This window comes from Ranitomeya variabilis, chromosome 2, assembly GCF_051348905.1.
Source record: "Ranitomeya variabilis isolate aRanVar5 chromosome 2, aRanVar5.hap1, whole genome shotgun sequence".
Classification (NCBI taxonomy): Eukaryota; Metazoa; Chordata; class Amphibia; order Anura; family Dendrobatidae; genus Ranitomeya; species Ranitomeya variabilis.
In genome coordinates, this window is record NC_135233.1 from 410,073,526 (window position 1) to 410,097,405 (window position 23,880).

The 23,880-nt window shown below is 55.2% G+C and overlaps 1 protein-coding gene across 2 annotated transcripts in view; it reads right to left on the reverse strand.

The window, feature by feature from the left end:
* The window catches only part of BCORL1 (BCL6 corepressor like 1), a 118,005-nt gene that overhangs the window by 86,686 nt on the left and 7,439 nt on the right, over positions 1–23,880 (reverse strand). For both annotated transcript variants that reach the window (XM_077286529.1, XM_077286531.1), the window contains exons 2-4: positions 15,435–15,602; positions 14,481–14,571; positions 4,571–7,213 (exon numbers count right to left, since the gene is read on the reverse strand). In XM_077286529.1, the coding sequence (XP_077142644.1) occupies positions 4,571–7,213; positions 14,481–14,571; positions 15,435–15,520 (2,820 nt within the window). In that variant the 5' untranslated portion in view covers positions 15,521–15,602. The remainder of the gene's footprint in view (positions 1–4,570; positions 7,214–14,480; positions 14,572–15,434; positions 15,603–23,880) is intronic.

The following is a 23,880-nucleotide window of genomic DNA, read 5'->3' on the forward strand; positions in this document are numbered from 1 at the left end:
CCACATCCACCTCCGGGGGCTTCTCTGCCCTCATCTACATCCATAGACATTAATATGGAGAAAGCATGTGCCCCCCATATCCACCTCCGGGGGCTTCTCTGTCCTCATCTACATCCATAGACATTAATATGGACGAAAGTATGTGCCCCCCACATCCACCTCCGGGGGCTTCTCTGTCCTCATCTACATCCATAGATATTAATATGGAGAAAGTATGTGCCCCCCACATCCACTTCCAGGGGCTTCTATGTTCTCATCTACATCCATAGACATTAATATGGACGAAAGTAAGTGCCCCCCACATCCACCTCCGGGGGGCTTCTCTGTCCTCATCTACATCCATAGACATTAGTATGGACGAAAGTATGTGCCCCCCACATCCTCCTCCGGGGGCATCTCTGTCCTCATCTACATCCATAGACATTAATATGGAGAAAGTATGTGCCCCCCACATCCACCTCCGGGGGCTTCTCTGTCCTCATCTACATCCATAGACATTAATATGGAGAAAGCATGTGCCCCCCATATCCACCTCCGGGGGCTTCTCTGTCCTCATCTACATCCATTAACATTAATATGGACGAAAGTATGTGCCCCCCACATCCTCCTCCGGGGGCTTCTCTGTCCTCATCTACATCCATAGACATTAATATGGAGAAATTATGTGCCCCCCATATCCACCTCTGGGGGCTTCTCTGTCCTCATCTACATCCATAGACATTAATATGGACGAAAGTATGTGCCCCCCACATCCACCTCCGGGGGGCTTCTGTGTCCTCATCTACATCCATAGACATTAATATGGACGAAAGTATGTGCACCCCACATCCACCTCCGGGGGCTTCTCTGTCCTCATCTACATCCATAGACATTAATATGGAGAAAGCATGTGCCCCCCATATCCACCTCTGGGGGCTTCTCTGTCCTCATCTACATCCATAGACATTAATATGGATGAAAGTATGTGCACCCCACATCCACCTCCGGGGGCTTCTCTGTCCTCATCTACATCCATAGACATTAATATGGAGAAAGTATGTGCCCCCCACATCCACCTCTGGGGGGCTTCTCTGTCCTCATCTACATTCATAGACATTAGTATGGACGAAAGTATGTGCCCCCCACATCCTCCTCCGGGGGCTTCTGTGTCCTCATCTACATCCATAGACATTAATATGGATAAAGTGTGTGCCCCCCACATCCACCTTCGGGGGCTTCTCTGTCCTCATCTACATCCATAGACATTAATATGGACGAAAGTATGTGCCCCCCACATCCACCTCCGGGGGCTTCTCTGTCCTCATCTACATCCATAGACATTAATATGGACGAAAGTATGTGCCCCCCACATCCACCTCCGGGGGCTTCTCTGCCCTCATCTACATCCATAGACATTAATATGGAGAAAGCATGTGCCCCCCATATCCACCTCCGGGGGCTTCTCTGTCCTCATCTACATCCATAGACATTAATATGGACGAAAGTATGTGCCCCCCACATCCACCTCCGGGGGCTTCTCTGTCCTCATCTACATCCATAGATATTAATATGGAGAAAGTATGTGCCCCCCACATCCACCTCCAGGGGCTTCTATGTTCTCATCTACATCCATAGACATTAATATGGACGAAAGTAAGTGCCCCCCACATCCACCTCCGGGGGGCTTCTCTGTCCTCATCTACATCCATAGACATTAGTATGGACGAAAGTATGTGCCCCCCACATCCTCCTCCGGGGGCATCTCTGTCCTCATCTACATCCATAGACATTAATATGGAGAAACTATGTGCCCCCCACATCCACCTCCGGGGGCTTCTCTGTCCTCATCTACATCCATAGACATTAATATGGAGAAAGCATGTGCCCCCCATATCCACCTCCGGGGGCTTCTCTGTCCTCATCTACATCCATAGACATTAATATGGAGAAAGTATGTGCCCCCCACATCCACCTCCGGGGGCTTCTCTGTCCTCATCTACATCCATTAACATTAATATGGACGAAAGTATGTGCCCCCCACATCCTCCTCCGGGGGCTTCTCTGTCCTCATCTACATCCATAGACATTAATATGGAGAAATTATGTGCCCCCCATATCCACCTCTGGGGGCTTCTCTGTCCTCATCTACATCCATAGACATTAATATGGACGAAAGTATGTGCCCCCCACATCCACCTCCGGGGGGCTTCTGTGTCCTCATCTACATCCATAGACATTAATATGGACGAAAGTATGTGCACCCCACATCCACCTCCGGGGGCTTCTCTGTCCTCATCTACATCCATAGACATTAATATGGAGAAAGCATGTGCCCCCCATATCCACCTCTGGGGGCTTCTCTGTCCTCATCTACATCCATAGACATTAATATGGACGAAAGTATGTGCACCCCACATCCACCTCCGGGGGCTTCTCTGTCCTCATCTACATCCATAGACATTAATATGGAGAAAGTATGTGCCCCCCACATCCACCTCCGGGGGCTTCTCTGTCCTCATCTACATTCATAGACATTAGTATGGACGAAAGTATGTGCCCCCCACATCCTCCTCCGGGGGCTTCTGTGTCCTCATCTACATCCATAGACATTAATATGGATAAAGTGTGTGCCCCCCACATCCACCTTCGGGGGCTTCTCTGTCCTCATCTACATCCATAGACATTAATATGGAGAAAGTATGTGCCCCCCACATCCTCCTCCGGGGGCTTCTGTCCTCATCTACATCCATAGACATTAATATGGAGAAAGTATGTGCCCCCCACATCCTCCTCCGGGGGCTTCTGTGCCCTCATCTACATCCATAGACATTAATATGGAGAAAGTATGTTCCCCCCATATCCACCTCCGGGGGCTTCTCTGTCCTCATCTACATCCATAGACATTAATATGGACGAAAGTATGTGCCCCCCACATCCTCCTCCGGGGGCTTCACTGTCCTCATCTACATCCATAGACATTATTATGGAGAAAAGTATGTGTCCCCCATATCCACCTCCGGGGGCTTCTCTGTCCTCATCTACATCCATAGACATTAATATGGAGAAAGTATGTGCCCCTCACATCCTCCTCCGGGGGCTTCTCTGTCCTCATCTACATCAATAGACATTAATATGGAGAAAGTGTGTGCCCCCCACATCCTCCTCCGGGGGCTTCTCTGTCCTCCATCTACATCCATAGACATTAATATGGAGAAAGTGTGTGCCCCCCACATCCTCCTCCGGGGGCTTCTCTGTCCTCCATCTACATCCATAGACATTAATATGGAGAAAGTATGTGCCCCCCATATCCACCTCCGGGGGCTTCTCTGTCCTCATCTATATCCATAGACATTAATATGGACGAAAGTATGTGCCCCCCACATCCTCCTCTGGGGGCATCTCTGTCCTCATCTACATCCATAGACATTAATATGGAGAAAGTATGTGCCCCCCACATCCACCTCCGGGGGCTTCTCTGTCCTCATCTACATCCATAGACATTAATATGGAGAAAGTATGTGCCCCCCACATCCACCTCCGGGGGCTTCTCTGTCCTCATCTACAATAATAGACATTAATATGGAGAAAGTATGTACCCCCCACATCCTCCTCCGGGGGCTTCTCTGTCCTCATCTACATCCATAGACATTAATATGGAGAAAGTATGTGCCCCCAACATCCTCCTCCGGGGGCTTCTCTGTCCTCATCTACATCCATAGACATTAATATGGAGAAAGTATGTGCCCCCCACATCCGCCTCCGGGGGCTTCTCTGTCCTCATCTACGTCCATAGACATTAATATGGAGAAAGTATGTGCCCCCCACATCCACCTTCGGGGGCTTCTCTGTCCTCATCTACATCCATAGACATTAATATGGAAAAAGTATGTGCCCCCCACATCCACCTCCGGGGGCTTCTCTGTCCACATCCAATATCTGTACAGTGCAGTCAGGGGGTAACGTCCTCCAGGAATCACAACAGGACACGTCTCCACTGCTCCAGGGCCGGACAACCCATGCACCTCTGACCACTATGCGCTGTACGAGCTCAGAGCCACAACCACATGATCTCTATACTTCCCCGATTGTGACTAATCTCCTTCACGCCGCCATTACGACAATGAAGAATCCAACTATAACCTGGAGCAGGAGTCTGCCATATTGGACAGGTTGGCAGGCAGCATATCACTAGGGGATTATTAACATTACCGCCACTCTTTTCCTTCCAGCCTACCGTTCAGGTGACATTTATTTCCATGGATTCGGTGACACAGAGGGACTGTAGTACGGCCAGATGGTCCTGGATCTACATACTGTGCCGGTTATGGGGCCCCATCAGGCCGAAGGCCATTCCTAGGACCATGCAGTCGCCACTTCTTTCCTGCCGGCTACACTATATCCACAAGGTCACTAACCCTTTCAGCGAGGGGTCGACCCCTGGAGGCAGCTCCTCTGTATACAGCTGTCAGGGGACCGCCATTTTCAGCTGCCCATCAGACCCCGGCCCCCTCCACAGTCAACCATTTATGGAGAGAGAACATATTAGTGCAAGAATGGCAATTTATACATATCCATCACCAGTGTCGCTCACCTTTCTCTTGTGCGATGGCGGTAAGCTTCTGTCCACGTCTTCGCCTTTGCCCTTACACGCGGCCTTCTGGGCCACTGGCTTGGTTGGTGTGACCTCCTCTAAGCGCTTTGACCGACCTCGTACACCCGGCTCTTTCTTAACCTTAGTCTTGACTTTGATGATTGGTGGCATTTCCACAGGCGACCATGATGGACTGCTAAAGGATGGAAGGCAGCCGAAGTTCTCATCATCATCCACCCTCTCGATCTTGACTTTGCTCAGGTCGACCTCCTGCACACAATGCTGGCTGTCCTGAGGAGCATGTGCTTTTTTGAGGCCACGCTTGCGATGCACTGGCTGATCTGGTGATATGTCGCTCTTGGCGTCGTTTTTGTTGACCTCCTGACTTAATAAAGGCAGGCATAGACCACTGTCATTTCTCTGAGCCATGGCCAGGGGGTTGTTAGTCATGTAGGAGGCCAAAACTTTGTTTTTTGGCTTTGTGTCCCCAAGTGTCTTTCGATTGCAGCTGAGCTTAAGTGGCCGGACCTTGTCGTCTTTGCAGTTTGACTTGTGAGGCGGCGGGTGCAAGGAGGCGCTTCCTTCAGAAGTCTGCTTACTGTCTGCACTGCCGTCCGCGGTGTCAGCAATGCCGGACTGGAGGTACAACGCAGCATTTCCTGTGGCAGGTTTTGGTGCAAGCAATGTTTTGTTTGGGTGAGTTTTTCGAGCCTTAGGAACAGACTCACAAGTCTTTGCATTAGCTAGCGGGTCCTGCTCGTGGGCCGCTGCTGGCGGCATCGCAGGCTTTTGCTGAGAACTTAGTGTAGAATCTCCTGCACTTTTCTGAGGCATCACCTTGGATTCTGCTGGAAGAATGCTGGAAAACAGAGTGAACTCCCCTACGGGCAGTCTCTGGTGAGAGCCTTGGTTTGTATGCAGTGTGCCTGAGGCAGGTATGCCGATGGACAGCACCGACGTCTGATGGTACGGAGACCAACTAATGGGCAGAACCTGAGAATTGCTGGGCTTCCCATTTAAGGGACACTTGGGGTGCACGGTCCCTTGCCCAGGTAACGTCCAATCCTTAGAAGAACACAAAGAGTTCACCGTTGTAGGACGTCCATGATGCCGCTTATCAGTGGGCTGCTGGCCATCTATGCCCGGCTGGCTAGTTTTTTTGCCACATGACCCTGAGATCTTTGGCTCTCCCTGGTCTATTATGGATATTTGCTCCTGCTTTGCCAAATGTCGTGAGTCTGAGCTGAGGCTCAAGCTAGAGTCTTTGTTCAGCAGCAGCGAGGCCGGCACCGGGTTGGCCACCCCAACATAAGTGCCAGGTATAGCACTAATGAGAGCGGCAGAACTCTTCATCCAAGGTCCAGATGTTCCAACGATCTGTGGTGACAGCTGATCTCCATTTCTTAAAAAGTCTGGGAACACAACGAGTGGAGCAACTCCCCGTAGGTTCTGGCTAACAACACTGCTGCTGGTGAAGCTGACTGTGGCCGGACTCACAGTGCTGGAATCAGCCCGGGACAGAACGGTGGACAGTGAGGCTTTCCCACTGGTGTGCACTGGGGTTAACACTGGCATTGGTGGCGTCTTACGTTGGTTGGGTGGAACATGTTTATGACGGTGAGACTTTGAGGACAGATCCAAAGGCATTTCATACGAGTCCTGGGGAGAAAGCATCTCCCTTTCTAACTGCGGAGGAGACTTTAATGGGGAGACTGATGATGACGAGGAGGAATCATTCTGTGGTTCTAGGTTAGGAGTTCTGGAGTAGGAGGCGAGGGCGACACTGACGACGGGGATGGTGGGGTGTGCAGACAGAGTCTGCAGAGCTGATGCATCAGTGCAGACGGGCGGCCCGGCCACAGCAGGGGTCATATTGCTGTTAGTGAGGGAAGCAGAAGGGGCGACCGTGCTCGCTGGCTTAGTCATCTCTGCAGAGACCACTTTAGTGTCTGTTGTCAGCGGTCTTCCCAGAGGTGGAGTGAACGTGTGCGACTGCAGCTCAGAAGGAGCCCGCAGAAGACATTGCTCTGTCAAGGCATGATGGGGCATAATAGGAAGGGTCAGAGTCGATGTCACCCCAAATGTGGTGGGCAAGGCAGTCACACTGAGGGGCTGTCCACAGTTGGGGGGTGGAATGTACACTAGGGGTTGGCTCGGCGTCAAAACGGCACCAGGTGGGAAAGAAAGAGGAAGCTTCTGCACATTGGGGACCTGAGTGGTGGGGAAGCAGATTCTGCTCATAGTAAAGGGAAACGCAGAGGAAACGACAGCGTGTGACGCATCCACCACCGGGCCGGACATCTGTATTCCGGGAGTCAGAAGAGAGTCCACGTCGGCTGGCCGGGCAGCGGGGGCCTCAAGTCCTGCAGCTTTGTCTTGTGCCGCTGGCCTTGCAGGTTCGCCCTTCTTACGGTGCCTGCTTGGAGCAGCATGGATCAGATTCTCCGTCGGTTTTATGACCGCTTTACCCTTGGGCAGGGACAGATTATTACAAGCTTTAGAAGGGGAGATGATGCCGGCTGCCTCTGGTTCTGCACCATCTGGCGGTTTGTCCTCTGGTTTCTGCCCAGTCTCCACCTGTGTAGCACCAACCTCCTGCAGCATCAGGGCATCACTTTGGTTGGGTGCAGGTATTAAATCCACCTGAAAAAGAGAAAGAATCAGCAGCATGTCCTAGAGTGGCAGCGCAGCTGGAGAGGTCACGCCGGGCCCAGAGTGTGCCCGATCACTGCACACAGAGTTACCCCTGCAGGATTGCAGCATGCTGATGGTCACACCTGTTCCTGTCCACCATCACTGCAGCCCAGCATGCTATTCATACAGCAGAACTTCCACAATGGACGGCGCTCTCCTCCTACCGCTCCTCCTCTGACGCTGTGTGACGGACTTTGGACGTCAAAATGTCCTCCCAGTGTCCCCAACAAACTACCACATTACCGGGGTCCCATGTGGCCCCCTGCTGCAGTTCTGCACTGTTGTCTTAAGGCTATGTGCACAAGTTGCGGATTTTGATGCGGTTCCGCAGCGGTTTTGGAAGCGCGGAATTGCATCAAATCTGCAGGGTAGTGCACCGCCAATGCTAGTTAATGGTGTGCACATATTGCGGAAAAATACGTGCGGATTCGCAGCGTTTTATTTTCCGCAGCATGTCAATTCTTTTTGCGAATCTGCAGCGTTTCTGCACCCATTGACTACCATTGAGTCAAGGCAAATCCTAAGCAAAACCGCAGATTTAAAAAGATCTGAAGTTTTGCTGCGGAGTTGCCTGTGAGAAACGCTGCAGATCGGGAGGAGGAGGAGTGTGTGGGCGGAGATGTGCGAGGCTGTGTGCGAGTGTTTGTGTGTGTGCGTGCGTGCGTGAGTCTGCGAGGCTGTGTCTGTGTGTATCTCTGTGTGTGTGTGTGTGTGTGTGTGTGTGTGTGTGTGCGGGTCTGTATGTAGGCAGGCATCGTCCGATAGGACTACTAGTCCCATCCGGCTATGCCTGCTACAGTAACAGCTAGCCGATGATGGGACAGTAGTAGTAGTCCCATCATCCGGGACTACTGTGTTCAAGTGTTAAAAAAAAACACATACAGTATAAACTCAACAGCTAATCCCCAACGCCCTTGGTCACCTGTAAAAAAAAATAAAATAATAAATCAACAATATACTCCCTGTTCCAATGTAATCCATTTAATAACGAGTGTCCTGGGACGATCTCCTGTGTAGAGCTGTCACATCGGCAGATGTGAGGTGATACAATGAAGGCAGGAATCCTCCCGCAGTGGATCACTCCGCCGTCAGAGGTCACTGGAGTTCAAGCAGTCACTTGTGGCACTGTTGGGTGGGAAAATTCTCACGCAGCAGTGCCGTAAAGTGAGAGAGTATGAACTCCAGTGAACCCTCAGTGATAACACTGCAAGAGCCATTGTCTCCTGTCAGTGTGTCACTGGAGGCCCTGTAGAGCGGTCACATCTCCTGATGTGACAGCTCTATAGGGGAGATCGTCATGGGACACTCGTTATTTAAGACTACGTCAGAACAGGGAGTATACTGTTGGTTTATTATTTTATTTGACAGGAGATCAAGGGCGTCGCAGGAATTAGCAATATTAATAAAGATGCGCCATTTTTGGGTGGCTGAGAGCTGGTGTTTGTAGCTGGGGGGGGCAATATCCATGGCCCCTTCCTAGGCTATTAATATCAGCCCACAGTAAAGGCTAAATATACAGCTGCAGACTGATATTCACAGCCTGGGAAGATCCACGGGTATTAACCCCTTCCTAGGCTATAAACATCTGCCCCAGTCGCTGGCTTTCCCTCTCTGGCGCATAAAATTGCACGGGAGCCCACGCCATTTTCTTTCAGTTTTTTTTTTTTTAATTAAACAGATATTGCGCTGAAGGCTGGGGTCACACTTGCAAGACTCTTGGGATCGGAGTGTGCGGATGCATGTATTTCTCATGCGGCTGCATGAGAAGTAGATGTCGGCCACTGGGAGGAGACGACATGGATCTGAAAATTATCCAACAATGGAAACTACATTTTCAAAACCTGTGGATTTATCCAGTGTGGAGGATGAGCCTCGTGCCAATGGGAAGGACTGGAGGTTTATGTACAGTGGGCAGAAAAAGTCTACACGCCTTTCTTCATAGCCCAAGTTTTTGTCATGTAAAATAATCCTGCCAAGAAGAATCATTTCAAAACTTTTCCCCTTTAATGTTTAATCTATACAAATCATTGAGAAACAAGCTGACATCATTTGGAAGGAAAAATAAATAAATAGCAAAACTACAATAATGTCATTGCATTAGCACTACCATGGACACTGAAAACGTCATGAGGAAGGGGCTGATATGTCACAACAGTGACATTACCCTGAACTGTTCATCCCTCTAAAATTGGTGCAAGAGGGCGACAGCAACACTAGAGGAGCTGCAGGAATTTCTGCTGGTCCTGGTTGTGTCCTGCCTGAGACCACAATCTCCCGTATTCTTCATATGTCCGGCCTGTAGGATCAGGGAGAAGATCGAGACTTCTCTTACCTATAAAACATCCAGGCTCAGCTACGTGCTACCAAAACCTCCATCACATCTACCAAACGCACGCTGGAACGTGTGATGGAGGGACTTACTAACAAGCCAAGTATCAGTCAACTTTACATCAGAACCCCCGGCCCTCTGCTAAAAAGCTGAAGACGAGGAGGAATTTCACTTTTCAGCGACATGACCCAAAGTGACCTCTAAATCACCAAAAGAACATATCCTCCAGAAGATGGAGGTTCTGGAACGGCCGATCCCAGACCCAGGCCTGAACCCAAGTTATGGCCGACTACAAGGGGGAAAAAAGTTCATAAATGATTCTTCTTGGTAGGATGTGTACATGGCAAAAACCTGGAGTTTCATCAAGGGTGTGTAGACTTTTTGTATACAAGTTTTTTTATTATTATTATAGTAAACAGTGCCTTGAAAAACTCTTCATTCCCAGTGAATTTTTCTATATTTTCCCGCATTACAACCACAAACTTAAAGTGAACCTGTCAGCAGTATTTTGCTCAGTAAACTACAGGCATTGTCATATTGCCCGTTATACTGATTAACATGATACCTGGGGTGGTTCTTGTGTAATCTGTGCTAGTTTTCAGTTAATGAGATGCCCGCGCTCCGGGGAGGGACAGTGGACGGAGTCTTATCTTGGTACCCTAGGTCAGAGAAACCAAGGAAAGACCTGCCGACAGCCCCGCCCACAGGCCGACCGCATCCCCACCCGCAGCTCTGCCCACAGCCCCACTCACTGCCCTGCTAACAGGCCGCCCACAGCCCTTCCCATAGGCTGCCCACAGCCCTTCCGGTAGGCCACCCACAGCCCCACCCGCAGCACTGCTCACAGGCCACCCACAGCCCTGCTCACAGGCCGCCCACAGACCCGCCCCTGCTCACAGGCCGCCCACAGCCCCACCCCTAGCCCTTCCCATAGGCCACCCACAACCCCACTCACAGCCCTGCTCACAGGTCACCGACAGCCTCACCCGCAGCCCTTCCCATAGGCCACCCACAACCCCACTCACAGCCCTGCTAACAGGCCGCCCACAGCACTTCCCGTAGGCCACCCGCAACACTGCTCACAGGCCGCCCACAGCCACACCCATAGGCCACCCATAGGCCACCCACAGCCCCACCCATAGGCCATCCACAGCCACAGCCCTGCTCACAGGCTGCCCACAGCCCTGCTTACAGGGCGCCCACAGCCCCACCCGCAGCCCTGGTCACAGGCCGCCCACAGCACCACCCGCAGCCCTTCCGATAGGCCGCCCACAGCCCCACCCCTGCTCACAGGCTGTCCACAGCCCCAGCCGCAGCCCTGCCCACAGCTCCACCCCTTCTCACAGGTCACCGACAGCCTCATCCACAGCCCTTCCCATAGGCCACCCACAACCCCACTCACAGCCCTGCTAACAGGCCGCCCACAGCCCTTCCGGTAGGCCACCCACAGCCCCATCCGCAGCCCTGCTCACAGGCCGCCCACAGCCACACCCATAGGCCACCCACAGCCCCACCCATAGGCCACCCACAGCCCCACCCTTAGGCCACCCACAGCCCTGCTCACAGGCCGCCCACAGCCCTGCTCACAGGGCGCCCACAGCCCTGATCACAGGCCGCCCCGCAGCCCTGCTCACAGGCTGCCCACAGCCCCACCCGCAGCCCTGCTCACAGGCCGCCCACAGCCCCACCCCTGCTCACAGGCTGCCCACAGCCCCACCCGCTACCCTGCCCACAGCCGCACCCCTTCTCACAGGCCGCCCACAGCCCCACCTGCAGCCCTGCTCACAGGCCGCCCACAGCCCCACTCGCATCCCTTCCCATAGGCCGCCCACAGCCCGACCCGCAGCCCTCCCCATAGGCCGCTCGCAGCCCCACCCGCAGCCCTTCCCATAGGCCGCTCGCAGCCCCACCCGCAGCCCTCCCCATAGGCCGCTCGCAGCCCCACCCGCAGCCCTTCCCATAGGCCGCTCGCAGCCCCACCCGCAGCCCTTCCCATAGGCCGCCCGCAGCCCCACCCCTGCTCACAGGCCGCCCACAGCCCTTCCCATAGGCCACCCACAACCCCACTCACAGGCCACCCATAGCCCTTCCCATAGACCGCCCACAGCCCTTCCCATAGGCCGCCCACAGCCTAACCCGCAGCCCTTCCCATAGGCCACCCACAGCCCCACCCCTAGCCCTTCCGATAGGCCGCCCACAGCCCCATCCACAGCCCTGCTCACAGCCCCACCCCTGCTCACAGGAAGCCCATAGCCCCACCCGCAGCCCTGCCACAGGTCGCCCACAGCCCCACCCGAAGCCCTGCCACAGGCCACCCACAGCCCTGCTCACAGCCCCACCCACAGCCCCTCCCGCAGCCCCACCTCGAAACACAAAAATGTTGTTCATCATAGAGACAGAGGGAGAGACCGACTGTTTGTGCTCCGGGGTGGGATTGTGGGCGGAGTCTTATCTTACTGCTCTAAGCCAGAGAAACCAAGGAAAGACCTGCCCACAGGCCGACTGCAGCCTCACCCACAGGACGCTCTAAAGCATAGACATGTTCCTCATCAGAGAGATAGAGGGAGAGACAGACTGTGCTCCTGGGATGGACTGTAGGCAGAGTCTTACCTTCCTGAGTGTTGTGAGCAGGACTGTGGGCAGGTCTTTCCTTAGTTTCTATGGCTTAGAGCAGGAATATAAGACTCTGCCCACAGTCCCGCCCCAGAGCACCAGCATATTATTTACTGAACACTTCTAATACTGATTACACAAGAACCACAAGACGGATTAATTCACACCAGGTATTATTTTAGTCAGTATAACAGGGGCAACATGACAATGCCTGTAGTTTACTTAGCAAAATCGTGCTGACAGGTTCACTTTAAATGTATTTTATTGGGATTTTATGTGACACTAACAAACAGTAGCAAGTATTTGTGATTTGTAAAGGAAATGATACAAGGTTTTCTAAGTATTTCCAAAACATAAATTTGAAAATTGTGAGGCACATTATTACTCAGCCCCCTGTAGTGTGATGCCCCTAAATACAATCCTGAGTCACCAATCGTCTCCAGAAATCACATCATTAGCACACCAAGTTGACCTGTGTGTGATTCCTCCTCAGTATAAGTACATATGTTCTGTGAAGGCCTCTGAGGTTTGCGTGAGAACATTAGGGATCAAACAGCATCATGAAAAACAAAAGGAGCCCACCAGACAGGTCAGGGATAAACTTGTGGACAAGAAGAAAGCAGAGTTAGGTTATAAAGAAATAACCCAAGCTCCAAACATCTCACAGAGCACTGTGCAATCCGTCATCCAAAAATGGAAGGCGTATGGCACAACTGCAAACATAAAAGACGTGGCCATCCACCTAATCTGACAGCCCAAGCCAGGAGAACTAATGAGAGAAGCAGCAGAGACGCCCATGGTCACTGGAGGAGCCGCAGATCCACAGCTCTGGTGGGATTATCAGTCCACAGGACAACTACTAGTCGTATACTTAAAAAATCCGGCCTTTATAGAAGGAAAATCCCAGTATAGAGATTCTCATAGATGTTACATAGAAATATCTGCTTTATTGAGGTAATAAAAAATTACAGGACAAAGTGTTTAGACTCCTACACCCTGGTGTCTTCTTCAGGTCTTATTTATTTTTTAAAGACCCGATGAAGGCTCCAGGGTGTAGGAGTCGAAATGAGTTGTCCTGTAATTTGTTATTACCTCAATAAAGCAGATATTTCTATAGAACATCTATTAGAATGTCCATACGGGAGCGCCGGCTCCATACTGGGATTCTCCTTGCCATCTACTGTTTTACCACGGATGTCTGAGGGCCTTCTCCGTGTGCCCAGTCGGCCGAGCTGCACACCGTTCCCCTTTCAATGCTTCATTTTCACCTTTGACTACAACTGCAATGATATAAGCGTGCACAATTTACACCTAGTTCCTACTGCTCTTAGATTGTGCGCCGCGTTGTTCCCTTTTTTTCCCCGATCCTCAGGGTTGTTTGGATTCCTTTATGGAAGAGTGGCAAGAAGAAGCCAGTTTTGAAAGCAATAAGAAGTCCCATTTGCACTTTGCAAAAAATTATGTAGAGGACCCAGCAAGTATGTGGAAGAAAGGACTCTGGTCAGGTGAGACCAAAAGCAGAACTTTTGGGCTAAATGCAAACACCAAGTGTCACAGAAAACTAACACTGGACAGCACCCTGAAAACACCATTCCCACCGTCACACGTGGTGGTAGCATTATTCTGTGGGCGGGCTTTTCTTCAGCAGGGGCAGGGAAGCTGGTTAGAGGTGATGTGAATATGGATGATGGAACTAAATAAAGGGAAATCCTGGAAGAAAACTGAAGAAGACTTGAGATTGCCGAGTAGGTTCACCTTCCAACAGGACAACAACTCTAAACATCCTGCCAGAGCTACAGTGGAGGGTGTAGATCAGAGCGTATTCTTTGTGTACGGCCCAAGTCACCATCCAGACTGATATCCCAGGGAATCTGTGACAGGACGTGAAAATTATTGATCACAGATGTTTCCATCTACTCTCAATGAGCGAGAGCGAGTGTGCAAAGAAGAAGGGGCCAAATGTCACCTGTAGACGTGCAAAGCTGGAGAGACAGACCCCAAAAGGCTGCAGCAGTGACTGCAGAGATAGGTGGTCCTACTAAGTATTGGCTCAGGGGCTGGACACAAAATGTCCAGATTTAGATTTGTTAAATATTTATAAAATCCTGGATCATTTCCTTTACACGTCCCAAATATTTGCTACTTTGTTTCAGAGTCACTAAAATCCCAATTTTCAAGGCACTTTGTAGGGTCCCAGAGAGTCGGCACAGGCCTGAGTGCCGCATGTATTCCTGCATGTCCGCAGCACCAGCAATGCATCCAGCGGCAGCTCACCTTGGGGAGGATAGTGCTCACACAACGGTCGTCAGATCCCAGGGGCTGGGCACCGCTAGACTTGGACTCCTCATCAGACAGCGTCGTCCTCCTGCCCAAAACCAAAGGAAAATATCAGAGTGAGTAATGGCCGACGGCGGGGTGCGCTACTAACACTGAGTGGCAGAAACCAATGACCAATACTACAGCCTTTCCTCTACATGAACCCGGGCTCCCCGGAATCAGAGCCGACACTACGGTCCGTGATCCAGACGCCATCACTACGGTCCGTGATCCAGACGCCGTCACTACAGCCCGTGATCCAGACGCCGTCACTACGGCCCGTGATCCAGACGCCATCACTACGGCCTGTGATCCAGACGCTATCACTAAGGCCCCTGATCCAGACGCCGCCACTACAGCCCGTGATCCAGACGCTATCACTAAGGCTCGTGATCCAGACGCCATCACTACGGCCCGTGACCCAGACGCCGTCACTACGGCCCGTGATCCAGACGCCATCACTACGGCCCGTGACCGAGACGCCGTCACTACGGCACGTTATCCAGACGCCGCCACTACAGCCCGTGATCCAGACGCCGCCACTACAGCCTGTGATCCAGACGCCGTCACTACGGCCTGTGATCCAGACGCCGCCACTACAGCCCGTGATCTAGTCACTGCCACTACGGCCCGTGATCCAGACTATCACTAAGGCCCATGATCCAGACGCCATCACTACGGCCTGTGATCCAGATGCCGTCACTACGGCCCGTGATCCAGACGCCGTCACTACGGCCCGTGATCCAGACGCCGTCACTACGGCCCGTGATCCAGACGCCGTCACAGACGGTCACATTTGACCCTCTGTGCCCGGGTGTGTTATGTTCTCACATTCAGGCAGGATCTCTTCTAGAGGGACGGGAAGGACAATGTCCGGTTCCCAGTGCCAGAAGCTTGAGCGTGAACTCTTACCTGTCCTCACTAATGCCGCACATACGCACACGGTCAGCGCTGGTCCAATTGTGCACACCACCAAAGAGTGGGGCAGCCGATATCATGGCAGGTGATGGCACCCCTGGAGCTGCTGAATGAGTCCGCAGTCCCCCGGCCTCCCTCCACGGTGCCCGATGTAGAGTCCACCTGCAAACAAAAAGGGCATGAAGAAACAATTCAGATCTGAATGAGGTCGGAGAGGCTCAAACCCCTCAGTACGGCACACCACGCTCCCCCGACTCCAGAAACTGTCCACATATTATGTAGTGAACACTGAGGAGACTGGCAAAGCCGTGTGCTGATCCCTACCATACTCATGAGAGCCGTCAGCAACATCCGCAAGACCCATGGTATCTACAATATGAGAGGATGGTGACCCCAATGTGTGGTCGGGCTTCAATGCTCGCTGTGCGGAAGCGAGGATGGGGGTCAGCGCTCGCTGTGCAGGTGGTCAGGCGTCAGCACCCGCTGTGTGGGCAGGCGGCAAGGCCGGGGGTCAGCACACACGGTGGAGGTGGACAGGATGTGGGGTAGCGCCTGCCGTGTGGGCGGCAAGGCCGGGGGTCAGCGCTCGCTGTGTGGGTGGCCAGGATGGGGGTTAGCGCTCGCTGTGCGGGTGGCCAGGATGGGGGTCAGCGCTCGCTGTGTGGGTGGCCAGGATGGAGATCAGCGCTCGCTGTGCGGGTGGCCAGGATGGAGATCAGCGCTCGCTGTGCGGGTGGCCAGGATGGAGGTCAGCGCTCGCTGTGCGGGTGGCCAGGATGGGGGTCAACGCTCGCTGTGCGGGTGGCCAGGATGGGGGTCAGCGCTCGCTGTGTGAGTGGCCATGTGCACGCTCAGGTCTCAGATGTATGGGGGGCTGCCATGTGCACGCTCAGGTCTCAGATGTATGGGGGGCTGCCATGTGCACGCTCAGGTCTCAGATGTAGGGGGCTGCAATGTGCACACTCAGGTCTCAGATGTAGGGGGCTGCCATGTGCACGTTCAGGTCTCAGATGTACGGGGGGGGCTGTCATGTGCGCGCTCAGGTCTCAGATGTAGGGGGCTGCCATGTGCACACTCAGGTCTCAGATGTGCGAGGGGCTGCCATGTGCACACTCAGGTCTCAGATGTACGAGGGGCTGCCATGGATGTACTCAGGACTCAGATGTATGGGGGGCTGCCATGTGCACGCTCAGGTCTCAGATGTACGGGGGGCTGCCATGTGCACGCTCAGGTCTCAGACGTACGGGAGGCTGCCATGTGCACGCTCAGGTTTCATATGTAGGGGGCTGCCATGTGCATGCTTAGGTCTCAGATGTAGGGGGCTGCCATGTGCATGCTTAGGTCTCAGATGTAGGGGGCTGCCATGTGTGCGCTCAGGTCTCAGACATACAGGGGGCTGCCATGTGCACGTTCAGGTCTCAGATGAAGGGGTTACCATGGATGTTCTCAGGTCTCAGATGTAGGGGGCTGCCATGTTCACGCTCAGCTCTCAAACGTACGGGAGTAATCATGTGCGTGCTCAGGTCTCAGATGTACGGGGGGCTGCCATGTGCAAGCTCAGGTTTCAGATGTAGGGGGCTGTCATGTGCACGCTCAGGTCTCAGATGTACGGGGGGCTGCCATGTGCGCACTCAGGTCTCAGATGTAGGGAGCTGCCATGTGCACGCTCAGGTCTCAGATGTAGGGGGTTACCATGGATGTACTCAGGTCTCAGATATAGGGGGGCTGCCATGTCCACGCTCAGGTCTCAGATGTAGGGGGATGCACTGTGCACGCTCAGGTCTCAGATGTAGGGGGCTGCCATGTGCACGCTCAGGTCTCAGATGTAGGGGTTACCATGGATGTACTCAGGTCTCAGATGTAGGGGGGGCTGCCATGTGCACGCTCAGGTCTCAGATGTAGGGGGCCGTCATGTGCACGCTCAGGTCTCAGATGTAGGGAGCTGCCATGTGTGCGCTCAGGTCTCAGATGTACGGGGGGCTGCCATGAGCGCGCTCAGGTCTCAGATGTACGGTGGGCTGCCATGTGCACGCTCAGGACTCAGCTGTAGGGGGCTGCCACGTGTGCGCTCAGGTCTCAGATGTAGGGGGCCGTCATGTGCACGCTCAGGTCTCAGATGTAGGGAGCTGCCATGTGTGCGCTCAGGTCTCAGATGTACGGGGGGCTGCCATGAGCGCGCTCAGGTCTCAGATGTACGGTGGGCTGCCATGTGCACGCTCAGGACTCAGCTGTAGGGGGCTGCCACGTGTGCGCTCAGGTCTCAGATGTAGGGGGCTGCCATGTGAGCGCTCAGGTCTCAGACGTACGGTGGGCTGCCATGTGCACGCTCAGGTCTCAGTTATACGGGTTACCATGGATGTACTCAGGTCTCAGATGTAGGGGGCTGACATGTGCACGCTCAGGTCTCAGATGTAGGGGGCTGCCATGTCCATGCTCAAGTCTCAGATGTAGGGGGATGCCATGTGCACGCTCAGGTCTCAGACGTATGGAGGGCTGCCATGTTCACGCTCAGGTCTCAAACGTACCATAGGTGCACACAGGGGAGCAGGGTTACACGGCCATACCATAGGTGCACACGGGGGAGTGGGGTCACACCATAGGTGCACATGGGGGAGTGGGGTCACTCAGCCACACCATAGGTGCAGAAAAGGGAGTGGGGTCACAAGGCCACACCATAGGTGCACACGGGGGAGTGGGGTCACACAGCCACACCATAGGTGCACACGGAGGAGTGGGGTCACATGGCCACACCATCGGTGCACACGGAGGAGTGGGGTCACACAGCCACACCATAGGTGCACCCGGGGGAGTGGGGTCACACAGCCACACCATAGGTGCACACGGGTAAGTGGGGTCACACGGCCACACCATAGGTGCACACGGGGGAGTGGGGTCACACGGCCACACCATAGGTGCACACGGGGGAGTGGGGTCACACGGCCACACCATAGGTGCACCCGGGGGAGTGGGGTCACACAGCCATACCATAGGTGCACCCGGGGGAGTGGGGCCACACCATAGGTGCACCCGGGGGAGTGGGGCCACACCATAGGTGCACCCGGGGGAGTGGGGCCACACCATAGGTGCACACGGGGGAATGGGGTTACACAGCCACACCATAGGTGCACCCCGGGGGAGTGGGGTCACACAGCCACACCATAGGTGCTCCCGGGGGAGTGGGGTTACACAGTCACACTATAGGTGCACACGGGGGAGTGGGGTCACACGGCCACACCATAGGTGCACCCGGGGGGAGTGGGGTCACACGGCCACACCATAAGTGCACCCGGGGGAGTGGGGCCACACCATAGGTGCACCCGGGGGAGTGGGGCCACACCATAGGTGCACACGGGGGAATGGGGTTACACGGCCACACCATAGGTGCACCCGGGGGAGTGGGGTCACACAGCCACACCATAGGTGAACACGGGGGAGCGGGGTCACACCATAGGTGCACCCGGGGGAGTGGGGTCACACGGCCACACCATAGGTGCACACGGCCACACCATCGGTGCACACGGGGGAGTGAGGTCACACGGCCACACCATAGGTGCACCCGGGGGAGTGGGGTCACACGGCCACACCATAGGTGCACCCGGGGGAGTGGGGTCACACAGCCACACCATAGGTGCTCCCGGGGGAGTGGGATCACACAGCCACACCATAGGTGCACACGGGGGAGTGGGGTCACACCATAGGTGCACCCGGGGGAGTGGGGTCACACCATAGGTGCACCCGGGGGAGTGGGGTCACACGGCCACACCATAGGTGCACATGGGGGAGTGGGGTCACGCCATAGGTGCACACGGGGGAGTGGGGCCACACCATAGGTGCACACGGGGGAGTGGGGTCACACAGCCACACCATAGATGCTCCCGGGGGAGTGGGGTCACACAGCCACACTATAGGTGCACACGGGGGAGCAGGGCCACACAGCCACACCATAGTTGCACACGGGGGATTGGGGTCACACGGCCACACCATAGGTGCACCGCCACCCGGGGGAGCGGGGTCACACCATAGGTGCACTCGGGGAACTGGGGTCACACAGCCACACCATAGGTGCACATGGGGGAGCGGGGTCACACAGCCACACCATAGGTGCACCGCCACCCGGGGGAGCGGGGTCACACAGCCACACCATAGGCGCACCCGGGGGAGTGGGGTCACACAGCCACACCATAGGTGCACCCGGGGGAGTGGGGTCACACGGCCACACCATAGGTGCACACGGGGAAGTGGGGTCACACCATAGGTGCACCCGGGGGAGTGGGGTCACACGGCCACACCATAGGTGCACATGGGGGAGTGGGGTCACACCATAGGTGCACACGGGGGAGTGGGGTCACACCATAGGTGCACCCGGGGGAGTGGGGTCACACAGTCACACCATAGATGCTCCCGGGGGAGTGGGGTCACACAGCCACACCATAGTTGCACACGGGGGAGTGGGGTCACACCATAGGTGCATCCGGGGGAGTGGGGTCACACAGTCACACCATAGATGCTCCCGGGGGAGTGGGGTCACACAGCCACACTATAGGTGCACACGGGGGAGCGGGGTCACACAGCCACACCATAGTTGCACATGGGGGAGTGGGGCCACACCATAGGTGCACATGGGGGAGTGGGGTCACACAGCCACACCATAGGTGCACACGGGGGAGTGGGGTCACACAGCGACACCATAGGTGCAACAGGGGGAGTGGGGCCACACCATAGGTGCACCCGGGGAGTGGGGTTACACAGCCACACCATAGGTGCTCCCGGGGGAGTGGGGACACACAGTCACACTATAGGTGCACACGGGGGAGTGGGGTCACACGGCCACACCATAGGTGCACCCGGGGGAGTGGGGCCACACCATAGGTGCACACGGGGGAATGGGGTTACATGGCCACACCATAGGTGCACCCGGGGGAGTGGGGTCACACGGCCACACCATAGGTGCACCCGGGGGAGTGGGGCCACACCATAGGTGCACCCGGGGGAGTGGGGCCACACCATAGGTGCACCCGGGGGAGTGGGGTCACACAGCCACACCATAGGTGAACACGGGGGAGCGGGGTCACACAGCCACACCATAGGTGAACACGGGGGAGCGGGGTCACACCATAGGTGCACCCGGGGGAGTGGGGTCACACCATAGGTGCACCCGGGGGAGTGAGGTCACATAGCCACACCATAGGTGCACCCGGGGGAGTGGAGTCACACAGCCACACCATAGGTGCACACGGGGGAGTGGGGTCACACAGCCGCACCATAGGTGCACCCGGGGGAGTGAGGTCACACAGCCACACCATAGGTACACACGGGGCAGCGGGGTCACATGGCCACACCATAGGTGCACACGGGGGAGCGGGGTCACATGGCCACACCATAGGTTCACACGGGGGAGTGGGGTCACACCATAGGTGCACCCGGAGGAGTGAGGTCACACAGCCACACACGGGGCAGCGGGGTCACATGGCCACACCATAGGTGCACACGGGGGAGCGGGGTCACAGGGCCACAACATAGGTGCACACTGGGGAGTGGGGTCAAAAGACCTTGTGGAATAAATTGCTGTGATCAAACATTGCTGCTAATTACTGCAGATTGAGGGATCTGGGAGAAGAAATGCTCTAAGGCCCTGTGAGCAGCACCTGTCTACGTTACATAGGACTTCTGTGTGGTGGCTGTTGCTATCCCATATTACATGGGACTGCTGTGCGGTGACAGTTGCCAGCCCATTACATGGGAGTGCTGGGTGGTGACAGTTGCCAGCCCATTACATGGGACTGCTGTTTGGTGACTGTTGCCAGCCCATGACATGGGACTGCTGGGCGGTCATCTGTCCACACTGCGAGCCATCAGCACGTATTGCAGGTCTGCAGATCACGCTCTCAGCCCGCTGTGACGTCGGCATTCTGTCACGTCCTCCCGATGGCCTGCACTCCGCAGACAGTATACAGGCTGCCACATACAGGAACAGCTGGAAATCGCCCCAACTATCTCCCATCACCGGTCAAAAGGACAACTGGCCACAGCCTCACCCAGCTGTGCTGATCAATTTTCCCTGCCAGACTGGACAACACTGTAACAAACCTTCAGCTGTGAGAACTACTAGAGGTGCAAGCAAAGATCTTTAAAACAGCAAGGAAATGAGGTGCAAAGAATATGAGCACCAGACTGAACTGCCCCTTTAAAAATGTCTGCATATGGAAAAGCTGGAAACCTCAACCAATAGGACAGCACTGCAGTGAGCGGAGACCCGCGGGCGATCACCCGGATCCTTCATCTTACAGGTTTGTTGCCTCCCTAGAGTCAATGGATCAGGCTCCAGGGAACCCTGCGCTGCACCAAGTGCTCCAATGAGTGACGACTGGATCCCAGGAGAGCAGATCTCTGCGCACAGTGTGCCGGCTGTAATAGCACCAGCCGATCCATACAACACACACGCAATGGACACAACCCGGCGTATTCTTACACAAAGACATCACGTTATCCAACATCTGCAACATAGAAGGGAGGGCGAGGAAACCCAGGACCAGCCGGATCCCCCCAATAATACTCACGTCTCTAGGAGACAGTACCAGGCCCAGGACGCACGTCTCCAGGAGACACTACCGAGTACAAGCGGCCCAGGAGGCACGTCCCCAGGAGACACTACCGAATACAAGCGGCCCAGGAGGCACGTCCCCAGGAGACACTACCGAGTACAAGCGGCCCAGGAGGCACGTCCCCAGGAGACACTACCGAGTACAAGCGGCCCAGGAGGCACGTCCCCAGGAGACACTACCGAGTACAAGCGGCCCAGGAGGCACGTCCCCAGGAGACACTACCGAGTACAAGCGGCCCAGGAGGCACGTCCCCAGGAGACACTACCGAGTACAAGAGGCCCAGGAGGCACGTCCCCAGGAGACACTACCGAGTACAAGCGGCCCAGGAGGCACGTCCCCAGGAGACACTACCGAGTACAAGCGGCCCAGGAGGCACGTCCCCAGGAGACACTACAGAGTACAAGCGGCCCAGGAGGCACGTCCCCAGGAGACACTACCGAGTACAAGCGGCCCAGGAGGCACGTCCCCAGGAGACACTACCGAGTACAAGCGGCCCAGGAGGCACGTCCCCAGGAGACACTACCGAGTACAAGCGGCCCAGGAGGCACGTCCCCAGGAGACACTACCGAGTACAAGCGGCCCAGGAGGCACGTCCCCAGGAGACACTACCGAGTACAAGAGGCCCAGGAGGCACGTCCCCAGGAGACACTACCGAGTACAAGCGGCCCAGGAGGCACGTCCCCAGGAGACACTACCGAGTACAAGCGGCCCAGGACGCACATCCCCAGGAGACACTACCGAGTACAAGCGGCCCAGGAGGCACGTCCCCAGGAGACACTACCGAGTATAAGAGGCCCAGGAGGCACGTATCCAGGAGACACTACCGAGTACAAGCGGCCCAGGACGCACGTCTCCAGGAGACACTACCGAGTACAAGCGGCCCAGGAGGCACGTCCCCAGGAGACACTACCGAGTACAAGCGGCCCAGGACGCATGTATCCAGGAGACACTACAGAGTACAAGCGGCCCAGGAGGCACATCTCCAGGAGACACGGAGTACAAGCAGCCCAGGACGCACGTCTCCAGGAGACAATACCGAGTACAAACGGCCCAGGACGCACGTCTCCAGGGGACAGAGTAAGGCCAGGACGAACGTCTTCGGGGGACACTACCGGGTCCACAACGCACGTCTCTAGGAGTACAGGCGGCCCAGGACGCACATCTCCTGGGAAAACTACTGAGCACAGGCGGCCCAGGACGCACGTCTCACTACTGAGTACAGGCGGCTAAGGACGCACATCTTCAGGGGACATCAACGGGCCCACAACACATGTCTCCGGGGGACACAAATGAGCACAGACCACCCAGGATACACCTCTTAGGGAGAACCTACTGAGCACAGGCAGCCCAGGACACACACCTCAGGGGTACACCAACGGGCTCAGGATGCACGTCTCCAAGGGACACTATCGGGTCAAGGACACACGTCTCTGGGAGACACTACTGACTACAGGCAGCCCAAGATTCATATCTACAGGGGACACTACGGGGCCCAGGACGCACATCTTCGAGGAACACTACAGAATAAAAGCAGCCCATGTCTACAGCGGACACTACTAGGCCCAGGACACACAACTTAGGGGGACAGTACCAGGCCCAGGATGCACATCTCCGGGGGACAATACTGAGTACAGGCGGCTCAGGACCAGGCTCAGGAGCAATGTATGTACACAGTGACAACACCAGCAGAATAGTGAGTGCAGCTCTAGAGTATAATATATTATACGATATTATACACGGGTGACCCCTATTACAGGACCGCGCTGGTTTCAGGAGCTCCGCACCCCCCCAGCCGCTGTCACAAGTCAGTAATGGCAGACGGACATGGCGGGGGCAGA